Source organism: Acyrthosiphon pisum, chromosome X, assembly GCF_005508785.2.
Source record: "Acyrthosiphon pisum isolate AL4f chromosome X, pea_aphid_22Mar2018_4r6ur, whole genome shotgun sequence".
NCBI classification, from domain to species: Eukaryota; Metazoa; Arthropoda; class Insecta; order Hemiptera; family Aphididae; genus Acyrthosiphon; species Acyrthosiphon pisum.
In genome coordinates, this window is record NC_042493.1 from 13,253,266 (window position 1) to 13,267,165 (window position 13,900).

Here is a 13,900-nt window from a genome sequence, read left to right on the forward strand (position 1 = left end):
CAGATCAAATGAGTGCTAGAGATAAAGTATAAATTCAAACATTTTATGTTATGACAAAGTGGCCGAGCAGTTAAGTCGTTGGTTTCGACGCACACCCGTCGTCGGTTCTAATCTCGGTCTCGGGCGGCACTTCTCTTTCGGGCAGTCACGGTGTCTGGAGAGAGAGGCCGCCATCCCTCCATCCGGGCATGGCAGATACTTAGGGGTGCCCACATGAAAATTCTGCCAAACTAAAACAAACGTGTTTACAAAAACCTACAGTATCCTCCCGCACAGTTAAAAACCATCCAATGGCCTAAGTTGTCAAGGGTTGATTAATAAAAAAAATATATATATACTGTTATTTTTTATTACAATTTTATCTTTAATATTAAACTTATTAAAGAAATATGCAAAATGGTATAAAATAAGTTGTTTTTTTATGGTTTTTGACAATATAATATAATAAATCTGTATATAATATTTGGAATAAAATAAATTTTTTGTAAGATCTGTTAAAATTGTTATCATATAAAAAGTAATAAAAGTTTAGATTTGATTTTTATGCTGTACATATTTTTGTTTTTAAAGAATTAACACAAAGATTTGACACTTCCTCTCCCAAACAGAAGGTTTCTTAACTATTTAAACACTGGACATTACAGGGCCATATTAACGTGTATGCACTTAATGTCTAAATGTACTGTGCCTACTGCCTAGGGCCTACGATAGTTTTAATCCGGGCCTGGGAACTATAATGTATTGTATTGCATTGTATTAAAATATGTTTAAAAACAAGTAATTTAGCAAGCTCGCAGTGTGAGCTTTCTAAACTTGTTTATTTAACGATCCTTTTTAAATATAAACCATGAAAAATTCAATACAAAATATATTTAAAAAATGTAATTTAATATATATTATAATAATGTTATTCCTACAATTGTTTATAAAAATAACTGTACATGTTCTGCATCTAAAAAACTAAATATCATTTTAACGGAATTTTGTTTATTTCGTTTATACCTTTTATATAAAATGGATATATATATAAATGCATATATAATGCAGATAAAACGTTGGTGACATTTTTGGATGACATGAATATGCCTGAAAAAGAAATTTACGGTGCTCAGGCACCACTAGAACTGATTCGACAGTGGATAGACTACGAGTTTTGGTTTGACCGACAGACTAGATTACTGAAGTACGTGAAAAATATGCTGTTGATCGGTGCCATGGGACCACCTGGAAGTGGAAGGAGCACCATAAGTAACAGACTGTTGAGTTGCTTTAGCATAATAAACTTGACGTTTCCCGAAGAAGCGCAAATATCAAACATTTATGTATCAATGTTAAGCCAACATCTAAAATCATTTGTGGAACATATACGCAACTTAAGTATGATCTGAATATTAAGATATGTTACACTGATATGTTACATTGTGTTGACACTTTTTTTACTCGTTGCAGGAAACGGATTAACCAATATGACAATTAATCTTTACAAAAGTGTAGTAGATAACTTGCTTCCAACACCAGCAAAAATGCATTATTTATTCAATTTGAGAGATATATCTAAAGTGCGTCATTTATCGTATAATAAGTATACTAATATAATGCTAATATTTGCTTATTTATTATGCTAAAAGTCGTGCCTGATTAAACTGTATATAATAAATTAAATGTTGTCCACACATTGTTACGTGTACAATTCTGTATTTTGATGGTTAGTTTAAATTGTAGGTATTCCAAGGCCTGTTGCGCAGTAATACCGACTACCAGACAACTGACAATTCAATGTTACGGCTTTGGTGTAATGAAGTGTTCCGCGTATTCAATGACAAATTAATCGACGAAAAGTAAATTATTCCAACTTCCTGTGATAAAATGTATGATAATGTATATTTAATATTTTTATTAATTCTGATTACCACGTTACAGGGATCGTGAATGGTTCATGGATCAAATCAATATTCAACTAGGGAAACATTATGATATGACTTACCGAAGTCTATGCTCATCAGAACAAGGTCTAATATTCTGTCATTTTTTGAACAAGCAATCACAGTACGAGGAAGTTACCGACGAAAAATATCTACGTGAATTTGTTGACGATAGTATAAAAGAATACAATTTAAGCTTTGGAGTTATACCAATGAATCTCGTATTATTTAGAGACGCCATCGACCATATATGTCGCATCGTCAGAGTTATATCCCAACCGAGAGGCTATATAATGCTGGTCGGAATTGGTATAGTGATTACAGGACTTAGTCGTCATTATTGTTCTGCTTTAATAATATAATGAATGCTCTATAATTTTTCTGAAAGGTGGATCCGGACGCACCTCACTATCAAAAGTTGCGAGCTGGCTATGCGAATACAATATGTTTACAATTGAATTGAATAAATCGTATGGGTTAGGAGATTTTAAAGAAGACTTGAAACGCCTGTACTATCAGACAGGAGTGAGGAATCAACCAACGTCGTTTTTGTTCAATGACACGCAAATTGTAAATGAAATGTTTTTGGAGACCATAAATAACATACTAAGCACTGGTGAAGTACCACAACTGTACAAAGAAGAGGAGTTTGATGAGGTTAGAATACCTAATTAATGTTGAAATACGGTGCAATTTTTTATTAACATTTTTAGATTAAAGAACAATTATCGCCCGCTGCTAAAAAAGAAGGTGTTCCAGAAACAACAGATGACATTTATTCGTTTTTCTTAGATCGCGTCAGAAGTAATCTACACATTATTCTATGCCTAAGCCCGATTGGAATCAAATTTCGGTAAGTTTGATTTACTTCTTGATTTATTAAAAAAAAATTTAAAAAAAAACAATGAGATTAATATATTAGGTACCCATATAAATGTGTGAACAGTAACTTTGTACTGTTTTTTGTTGTTTATAGAAAACGTGATCTTTTTGTACGGTAGGGTAAAAATATAGATGACAAAACGTAGTCACTTTATCTAAAATAAAATAAAATAATATTATTTTCCAAACACGATATCAGTGATAGTATTCTCTGCTTTCTGCTGGAATTCATTTCAGTTTTTGGCTAACCACCAAATTACAACTTAGTACCTACTATTATAGTGAAAAGGACTTCTACAAGTTAGATTAAGTTAAAACCAAAAAAAAGGCTACGAAGTAATTTATATGACGCATGTCCGAAATGTTCAATAATTACATGTACTGGGGGTTGGGAAAACACGGTTTGTAAGTTTGTAACTCTCTAATGTATTTAAGTATACTTCAATATAATACCTATAAGTGTAGTATAAATAAATAAATACCTAACTTGATATTAAATCTTATGTTATTGCTATGTTAAACATCATACATGTTCATTGTTTTATTAATGCTATTTAACAATTAATTGTAATTCACTATTTTAAATTAATCTCTTATACTTAATTATACAAACTTCAATGTGCGTATTTACCATATCATATAGTGTATACACTTTTTTATTCATGAAATTATCTGAATTTTTAATATTAGGTCATAAACAGTGACCAACCATATAGTTAATATACTTATAGGTAGATTTTACAAACAAATTCAAAATATTTCTAAGAATAAGTTAAATATATATTATACATATGGTTTATAATTAAATAATTTTACCGATGTTGTTTTTGTTTTTTTTCTCTCAAAATTAGAACGCGGTTGCGTCAATATCCTTCATTGATAAACTGTACGACAATTGATTGGTTTTTGGATTGGCCTAAGGAAGCTTTACTAGAGGTGGCATTTAGCTCTCTTGCTACACTAGAAGTATTAGAAACTATAACTGGCGCACCAAGAGTAAGTTTAAAAAATTAAATATACAAAATACCTTTCATGGATATTTTTAAATGATATAAACACATTATTTTATTTATTTTTATTGCAAATAGATTACTAAATGCTAGATATGATTATGCTATATTATTCTTATTTTAAATTAACTATTCCATTCATACATAAAGAAAATCACTGTTATACCCACCTGTTAAAATTTCATAATTTAATTTGTTGATTTAAAAATTGTGTACTTATCTCATTTTGCAGCAACACAATTTTTTGAATTTGTTCGCAAATATTTTCTTTTATTCAAGTTTTAATTTCTGAAATTCAGATTTAAAAAAAAAATAGACGTAGAACTAGCATAATATGTACTAAAACTACATATTTAACTATGCTGTACCTACCTGTAGTAGATTTTGAATGAACTTTATCACAAAGTAGGAAAAATTATGGATTACATTTTAATTAAATATTTAAATGTTAACTCATTTTTAACACAAAAACAATTACGGTCGAAAGTGATGTACTAAAACTGCTTATCCAAAAATAAATGAACATTTGCATTTTCGATATTTGTAAATTGTGTATAATAAATTATTAAAAACTAACAGTTACATTTTCAAACCATAATTCCGAGAATCAAACATGTTCTCAATAATATTTACAAAAATTAAAAAAAATTAGGTAAACACATTTTAAAATATAAAATTATTGTAGTTAGCTTAAAATCAATTATAATATATTTTCATAAATCAAAAGTAAAAATTACTGATATATACTTTTCAAAATATATTTAAACTTCAAAAATTAAGGAAATCGGGAAATACTTATAAACGTTTCCTAAACATAATCTAAACTTAAGATTATTTAAATCTTTTTGTGACATTAATAGATATATTTTTAAATTTACGATTTATGTTTAACAACATTTTTATATTTGATTTAAAAGCTCTGAAATAAAAAACAAGTTACATATTAATTTTTTTATACCACAATATTAGAAAATAACCATACACGATTTTTATATTTTGTTGCACTCGAAAAATTTTAGTTTTAGAAATTTGAACATAATATTTTTACTCAAATTATATTTTATAATGACCGATGATATTTTTAAAATATATAGATTATTTTAAGCTATTCAGTGGCGTATTTAGGTTTTTGTTTTTTTTTGGGGGGGGATATATGGATATATAATATATATATATATTGGATATAATTTTATCCAGTAGCCCCGCCTTTAAAGTTAGAGGCCTTAAGTTAGGACTCCGAAAATGTTTGCATAAATTTACATAAATTAACTAAAAATAACTATGGTAACAATATTATAAATTGCTGGTTACACATATTTTGTGCTTATATAATTACCTTTTGTTTATTTGTTCAGTTATTAAGATCTTTAATATAAATTTATTTTCCAGGTATTTGATGTAGACACAGTTTCTTTATCAGAGGTAATGTATAAGTACATTGGACCAAATACTAGCTTGATAATTTATTTATTATGTATTTTTATTTCATAGAGTGAGTTAAAATTATGTATAGCAAATTTATTTGCCGTTATTCACCACTCAGTAGGAGAATATTCTAGGCTGATGATTTTAGAATTAAAGCGATACAATTACGTTACACCTACAAATTATTTGGAATTAGTAACTGGATATAAAGAGTATGCAAAAAAAAGTCTAAACCTATACTATATAATTACCGATTTGATTGTTTTAATCAGAACGTTGAGTAAGAAACGGATTGAGCTTGCAAATAAAGCGAATAAATTAAGAAATGGCTTGTTCAAAATAGACGACACAAGTGAAAAAGTAGCTGGAATGACAGTAGATTTAGAAAAAGCTACTAAAATTGTTCAGGCGTATACCGTGGAATGTGATCAATTTCTAGAATATATTTTAAAGCAAACATCAATAGCTGACCAACAAAAAAATGAAGTTGACGCCAAAAGCATTAAAATCAAAGAAGAAGAAATTGTGTGTCAAGAGTTATATAGATTGGCTATGATTGATTTAGAAAAAGCATTACCTGCACTAGAGGAAGCTATGGAGGTGAATAATAATATAAAAAATAACATACAATTATTGTAATCGTTGTCTATTATTATTTATTATAGACTATTAATATGTATCTATTATTTAGGCTTTAAATTCGCTGAATAAAAAAGATCTTGCTGAAGTAAAATCTTTTTCAAAACCTCCACATAGAGTTAAATTAGTTTTAGAAGCTGTGATGATATTAAAAGAATCTGAACCTAGTTGGAATGAAGCAAAAAGACAATTAGGAGATCCAAATTTCCTAACACAGGTTAATTTAATATTGAAATAAGTTTAATAAATTTAGATTATACAAAATTAAACTTTTAGCTAAAAGATTTTGACAAAGATCATGTGTCACAAAAAGTTTTAAGAAAAATTAATGCATTTACATCAAATCCAGAGTTTGAACCTGATAAAGTAGGAGCTCAATCAGTAGCTGCTAAGTCACTTGCTCAGTGGGTCATCGCAATAGAAAAATATGCTATAATTTACAGGTACGACATATTATAATATTGTATATACTATATTATATACAAATAAATATTTTTTACAATATTTTTTCGTTTATAAGAATTGTAGCTCCCAAAAAAGAATCTGCTGATGCAGCATTGGCTGATCTTAATGAAAAGGAAGCTGAATTACTTACTGCACAACAAAAATTAGCCCAGATTCAAAAACTTTTATTGAAATTAAAAATTGATTTTGATATAAAAATGGAAGAAAAGGAACAGCTGGTCAAAAAGGTAAATTAATTTTGAATTAAAATTGAAATGTTAATAAGTGGAAATTAATTTGTAGGCAGATGGTTTGAAAAGAAATCTTGATAGAGCAGCATCATTAATTGAAGGACTATCCGACGAAAAAATACGATGGACGGAAACTGTAAAACAATTAGACATATATTTTGACTATTTGCCAGGTGATTGTCTACTGAGTATAGCGTTTGTTTCGTATATGGGTCCATTTCTATTTAAGTATAGAGATATACTTTTTACATTATGGACAAATTCAGTAAAAGATATGAAAATTCCAACTAATCCAGCATATGACAATAAAGATTTTTTATCTGATCCGGCTACTATAAGAAACTGGAATATTCATGGTTTACCGAACGATGACTCAAGTACAGAAAATGGTATCATTATCAGCCGTGGCTCTCGATGGCCATTGATTATAGATCCACAATGTCAAGCTTTGAAATGGATAAAAAACATGGAAGCCGAAAACGAATTAAAAATCATTGATTTTTGTTTACCGAATTTCATGAATATTTTGGAAATGGCATTACAAAACGGAAATCCAACACTGTTGCAAATAACTTCTGAACATCTTGATCCTTCAGTGATGCCAGTTTTATCAAGATCTATTATTGAAAAAGGTTAATATTTTATCAAAGTACAAGATTTAAAGATTTTATATATTTTAAAAGTATAATAAATTCACTAACAATTAATTTTTTTAGGAAATCAACTTTTTATTAAAATGGGTGATAAGGAGTTACCATATAATGACAATTTTCGATTTTTCATAACAACTAAAATAAAAAACCCGTATTATCCTCCTGAAATATTTACACGAACAACAGTAGTTAATTTTGCAATTAAAGAGGAAGGACTTGAAGACCAACTTTTGGACGTTGTGATCACAATGGAAAAACCAGAGTTGAAAATACTTAAAGATAATTTGATAATTAACATCGATAAAGGTAAAAAAACACTGGTTGCACTGGAAGATGAACTACTTAGACTCCTCAATGAGATTGAAGGATCACTGTTAGAAAATGATGAACTTTTCCAAACATTAGCTTCTTCTAAAGTTACATCAGTAACTGTAAATGAACAACTAGAAATTTCTTTTTCAACTCAAATCGATATTGATGTTGCTCGAGAAGTATGATTAAATGTTTTACATTAAAAACATTTTTAAATAAATTAAATATATACATATATATATATAAATAATAATAACTAATTGCTCATATTATTTAAAATTGTATTGACTTATAAAATTAATTTCAGTATTTGTTTATTTTGTAGGGTTATAGAACTTGTGCTAAACGAGCATCAATTTTATTTTTTGTTCTTAATGAACTCAATGAAATCGATCCTATGTATCAATTTTCATTGGATGCTTATATGAATCTATTCGAGAATTCAATAAGAAAGAGTGAAAAAGATGAAAGACTCTTCGAAAGATTAAATCATTTAAATGATTACCATACATATGCAGTTTATAAAAATACTTGTCGAGGCTTGTTCGAAGTTCACAAATTATTATTTTCATTTCAAATAATTATAAGTTTGTTAATGGCTGATGACTTAATACCTGCCTATGAAATGGAGTTTCTTTTAAAGGGTGGTATCGTAGTTAATAAAGTAGAACAGGCAGAAAACCCTTGTTCATGTATGTCTGTTACAATTATTCTAACCTAAAATTAAATAAATATATTCATTTTATTTTAAAGCTTGGTTGTCAGCATCAAATTGGGATAATATTTCCGAATTAAACAAATTGCCAGGGTTTGTTGGAGTAGAAAAATCATTTGAACAATTCTCTCGAGAATGGAAACAATGGTATATGTCTTCAAATCCGGAATCAATAAATCTTATTGGTGAATATTTATTTTACTAATGTTTACTAATATATCAGTTAAAACGATTAATGTATCTAATAGGTAAATGGAATGAGAACACCAATCCATTTCAAAAAATGTTATTTGTAAGATCATTGCGTTTAGACAGATTATCATTTGCAATTACAAATTTTATTTCAAATAAACTGGGTTCTAAGTTTATAGAACCACCAGTTATGGATGTTAAAAGTGCTCTAGAAGATTCTAGTTGCAAAACCCCATTAATATTTTTGTTATCTCCGGGAGTGGATCCAACTAACACATTAGTTGGTTTAGCTACAAGTAACCACATGTATTATGAATCTCTATCTCTGGGTCAAGGTCAATCATTAGTTGCAACACAGTAATATCACATAGAAATCAAATTTAATTTGTAATAACTAATAACGTCTATTTATTTTGATAGATTAATTGAAGAAGGTCAACAAAAAGGAAAGTGGATATTCCTCGCCAATTGTCATCTTTCTTTATCATGGATGCCACAACTAGATAAAATAGTTGATGTTATGCAAGATGGTAAATCTCACCCGGATTTCAGGCTGTGGTTAAGTTCAAATCCTAATCCTGATTTTCCTATCGCTCTATTACAAAGTTCTATAAAAATGACAACCGAACCACCAAAAGTAATTTTAAAAAAATAAAAGAATATCCATAAATGTAATGATTGTATATTAAACGTACTCAGGGATTGAGAGCAAATATGAAACGTTTGTACCAAAATTTAACAGATGACACATTTGATAAATGCCGTTCACAAGAAAAATACAAAAAATTAATATTTTCTCTTTGCTTTTTTCATTCAATACTAATTGAAAGAAAAAAATTTCAAAATCTTGGATGGAACGTGGTTTACAGTTTTAATGATTCCGATTTTGAGGTAAATAATATTATATCGGTTATATTTTAAATATTCTATTAGCTTAGAAATTTAATTTATGTAATATAATAATATTATAGTTTAAACTTTATTTTCCATTTTATTTTATAGGTATCAGAAAATTTGCTATCCATATATTTGGATGAATATGAAGAAACTCCTTGGAAAGCTTTAAAATATTTGATTGCTGGAATTTGTTACGGTGGTCACGTTACTGATAACATGGACAGAAGACTATTAGATACCTACATTGGTCAATATTTTAATGAGGATGCAATTACAACGCCACATTTCAAGTATAAAAAATTATTTCATCGTGTTATTCTAGGCATAACCAATATAAATAGCATAATTTTATATTTTATAAAAATACAATTATTACTTACAACTTACAAGGAATACGTAGGTAATAAATATTAGTTATTAAAAGGTATACATAAATATGGTGTATTATAAACGATTTAACGGTAGATACTTAATATGTTATTTAATTACTTTGGCCGATATTTGGTTTCTATGAAATTACATAGTTTCCATATGAATTATAGTTTAAAAATAATTCATGTGCAAGTAAGAGCAACAATCTACAAAATCATACGTAATTTATCAAATAAAATACTATGAATAAACATTATCATTTAGAAAAACTATAACTATATGTATTTAATTTTTTAATTTTTTTTTATTATATTTGCCTATTATTAATAACTTATTAAAAATATTTAATAGCAATGAAGAGTATTTTTTAATGAATTATTTTAAAACCCTATAATTTTCTATGAATAGCGTGATATGATCGAGTGCTTGCTTGTTAATTCTTAACTCAGGACTTATTTGTAGTTTTGTATTACAAAATAATATTCAATATTCCAGTTAAACATGTTGTTATATTATGGTTTAAAGTATTTGTCATCTTTTTAAACATTATAATTTTTTTGGTTTTTGTGTTTTTGATCAATGGACACGGATATATTTAATAATAATAGGCGTAATATAAAATGCGTTTTTTGGCAGTGGAAAACTTCTAAATTACACTCACTCTTAACTATAAAATCATTGGGGGAAAAAACTATTCTACATATGTAAAATAATATATTCAGAGTCAGTACATGATTGAAAATATTTTATGCCATTTGATTTATTAGAATTTATTTTAAAAAATAAGAAATTGTGACTCTACCACAGGAATTTTAAATATAAATCCTAGATAACATTTATGAAGTAGGCATTTTTTAAAAACTGACTAAAAATGAAATACATTATTTGAAATAGAGAATTTAAGAAATATTATTTTGGATTTTAACGGTTATCTCCGTTGTCAACTTATTTTATACCAAGAGATGGAGATCTTGATATGTACAGAAATTACATTGACACATTACCAATCGTGGATAGCCCCGAAATATTTGGACAACATTCTAATGCTGAGATGGCTTCATTGATGGGCGAAAATCGTATGATTTGCGATGCTCTAATGATTTTACAAGGACAATCATCAACAGTGGCTGAAGACAATTCAGAAGGCAAAGTTTTAGATTTGTCTAGTAAAATTCTGAAAAAACTACCCTGAATTGATAGATTATGAGACTACTGCAAAAAATATTAAAAGGAACCCCTTGGATATTGTACTGTTACAAGAGGTATTCCATATAATAATAATAAATCTCTACAAAATAATCTTCCAAAATAATTGAAAACTAAATTCAACTCAGAGGATGTCGTATTTATAAAAAAATTTATACAATTAAAATTCTCACTACTTGCATTAAAAAACCCTATGTGGGGTACGTTATTACCTCTAAAATGTATTAATTTAGTCCAGTATAACAAATAACAGAGTAAAACAGAATCTTCTGAACATATAATTTGGTATGTTCTGCCTTATATTAAAACGGAGACAACAAATGCGGGTACGACATCCTCTTAACATAATTATTAGGTACTTAAAATAAAATAAAATACATTTTTCAATACATGATACACGTCAATTAAATTTACATAGTTGTAAAATATATATTTAAAAAAATAATTGGTCTTTCTAGGTACAACGTTATAATAGTTTATTGAGCGAAATTAAAACGTCATTAGTTAGCCTAAAAAAAAGTATCAAGGGGCTAGCAATAATGTCATCTGATCTTGAAAAGATATTTCAGTTTATAAATGAAGGTAGAGTTCCTGGTCAATGGCTCAAAGGTAATATTAAATGATGACACTTGCACATAATACATTATTTATGAATAATGAATATACCTATACATTGAAAAAAACCATTTAGCATATCCTTCGTTAATGTCCCTGGGACCATGGACTCAAGATTTAATAGAAAGAATCAATCATTTTAAAACTTGGGCATACAAAACTCAACCACCGATTTTATTTTGGTTGGGAGCTTATACTTTCCCAATTACTTTTTTGACAGCTGTACTACAGGTAAATATTTTTTGTTTCTATTAGTATTATTTTAACGATTATTGACAGCAGTTAAAAATATGATTTAGATTTATTCACGAAGTTCAAATATAGCAATAGATTTACTATATTGGGAATTTATTCCTATACTACCAGAAAGAGAATCATTACCTCCAAAAGTAATCATATATAGTATGATAATATTGATACATTAAACAAGCATCTTACATAATAAATAATAAATATTTTAAATTATATTATTATAGGAAGGAGTTTACGTACGAGATCTTTATTTAGAAGGGGCTGATTGGAATTTTAAAAAATCATGCTTGTGTGAATCAGTACCATTAAAATTTATTTCCAACTTACCAGTTATACATTTTAAGCCCATAGAGAGTGCAAAAGTAGCAAAAAGTATTGAGTCATTTTTATTCATGTATTTTTATGCATATTATATACTTTATATATTTACACATTTTTAGATTTCTACCAATGCCCTATATATTATTATCCTTCGCGATGCGGAGAAGGAAGAGAATCGTTCATAATAATGATGTACCTTGATAGTGGATCAGAATCTCCAGAGTATTGGATAAAACGAGCAACAGCAGTATTACTTAGTTTATCAGACTAAACTAAAAATCATCAAAATACACTATTTCAAACATTCAACTTACTTTTTTCTATTTCAACAGTATGTACGTACTACAAGTAGAAATAATACAACGTGATTCGTTAAAGATATAATTCAATTACTTTTTGTAACAAATGAAAATATTAATCAGAAATAATAGAATTCTAAAATTATAATTGTTATATTATATTAAAATGCAGTATTATAAAAATTACTATTATAATACTATGAACTTCCGTATACCTAAATTTCAAATCAACACTACATTTTAGTTGGTGGTTAAAATATGTAAGTTAGTTTTTAAAATTTGCAAATCTTAAATTACAAACTTACTATAGTGTTAATTAACAGGGTAAGTAACGTCATGTAACCCATGCATACCCATGTTTACTATACATTAAAAAATAGTATCGAACAAGTCTTTATAATTTCCAATTTTACACCAATCGCTCCAAGGTAGCCCCAATTTCTAAGAGGATTTGAAAATTATATGGTTGTAAGGTTTATTGTGGTAAACGTGGTAGTAAAAGTGTTCATGCGTTATCAAAACCAGCATATCGGCAAGTGCTATGCTGAAAAACCAACCACTTTGAAGTGTTGCTTCTTCAATCTTTCAACGGTAGTGGACAAATCCTCACCACCGTCCAGGTAAGAAGTTTTCCCTGTGCCATTTTTATCTTTGAATCTATAACGAGTAACGACTCCGTCTGTGCCAGGGCACAATTTGACGACTTGTGGACTAGTCCAAGTGAGTGGTGGGGACGGGTGCTTAAACCTAACTAAACCGTTTTTCTGTACATTTTAGCTTTGACGAGACCAATTGGGATGTGTAGAAATATTATACCGGGTGATTCTTTTATCATTGAACACTCATTATTTCAAAAAGTGTCCTTTTTTTGAAAATATTTTTTTACATAGTTTAAATTCGCTTATAAAACAACGATTTTCTTAAAAATGATATTTTTCAATATTTTTTATCCTTATAATTTTTTAAGTTTTTTACTTTTTTGAATGACAACATTTGGTTTTAGTTTTATATTCCAAAGCAGAATATTTGGTATATTTAGCTGAACCCATGCACTTCGTTGCCCATTAAGTGTACCAACTATATGTGACTCAAACTTTGTTCGATTCGTTATTTAATTTTCGGTGAATGGGTTCAAAATTAATCTTAACTTTTCCGTTGCCCGGAATAAAAATTCTGATTCGCAGCAGTACATTATCGGGTAGGCAATCTACCTGCGGTAGATCGCGGACCCCGTGCTGTATGTACGTTGGTGTATGATTTAACTCTAAAGTATCAAAGTTATACCAAGTTTGTCGTATTCTACCTATGGTGGATTGATATAATCAATCAATACAAAATCCTAACCTAACCTAACCGTACTAAAATCAGATGAATAAACGCAAACGCAAACAAAAAAATTCATTCAAATCGGTCTAACCATTTAGGAGAAGTTCAGTCACAACACACGTACAGTAGAATTATTGCGCTTAGCAATACATTCTGAGATTCATTTT

At 28.3% G+C, this 13,900-nt stretch overlaps 1 protein-coding gene across 1 annotated transcript in view; it reads left to right on the forward strand.

The window, feature by feature from the left end:
- Nucleotides 1–12,684, forward strand: part of LOC100160804 (dynein heavy chain 2, axonemal-like) — a 22,583-nt gene extending 9,899 nt beyond the window's left edge. Inside the window, 28 exon segments of the mRNA XM_029492847.1 lie at nucleotides 1,048–1,377; nucleotides 1,450–1,559; nucleotides 1,723–1,838; nucleotides 1,921–2,231; nucleotides 2,311–2,579; nucleotides 2,636–2,775; nucleotides 3,656–3,800; nucleotides 5,204–5,236; nucleotides 5,306–5,451; nucleotides 5,512–5,839; nucleotides 5,931–6,095; nucleotides 6,155–6,321; nucleotides 6,399–6,570; nucleotides 6,626–7,205; nucleotides 7,290–7,717; nucleotides 7,864–8,230; nucleotides 8,292–8,438; nucleotides 8,502–8,802; nucleotides 8,866–9,082; nucleotides 9,145–9,336; nucleotides 9,448–9,630; nucleotides 10,640–10,891; nucleotides 10,893–10,976; nucleotides 11,379–11,529; nucleotides 11,612–11,766; nucleotides 11,835–11,924; nucleotides 12,012–12,159; nucleotides 12,228–12,684. Of these exon segments, the coding sequence (XP_029348707.1) occupies nucleotides 1,048–1,377; nucleotides 1,450–1,559; nucleotides 1,723–1,838; nucleotides 1,921–2,231; nucleotides 2,311–2,579; nucleotides 2,636–2,775; nucleotides 3,656–3,800; nucleotides 5,204–5,236; nucleotides 5,306–5,451; nucleotides 5,512–5,839; nucleotides 5,931–6,095; nucleotides 6,155–6,321; nucleotides 6,399–6,570; nucleotides 6,626–7,205; nucleotides 7,290–7,717; nucleotides 7,864–8,230; nucleotides 8,292–8,438; nucleotides 8,502–8,802; nucleotides 8,866–9,082; nucleotides 9,145–9,336; nucleotides 9,448–9,630; nucleotides 10,640–10,891; nucleotides 10,893–10,976; nucleotides 11,379–11,529; nucleotides 11,612–11,766; nucleotides 11,835–11,924; nucleotides 12,012–12,159; nucleotides 12,228–12,379 (5,879 nt within the window). The 3' untranslated portion in view covers nucleotides 12,380–12,684.
- Nucleotides 12,685–13,900: the final 1,216 nt, after the last annotated feature.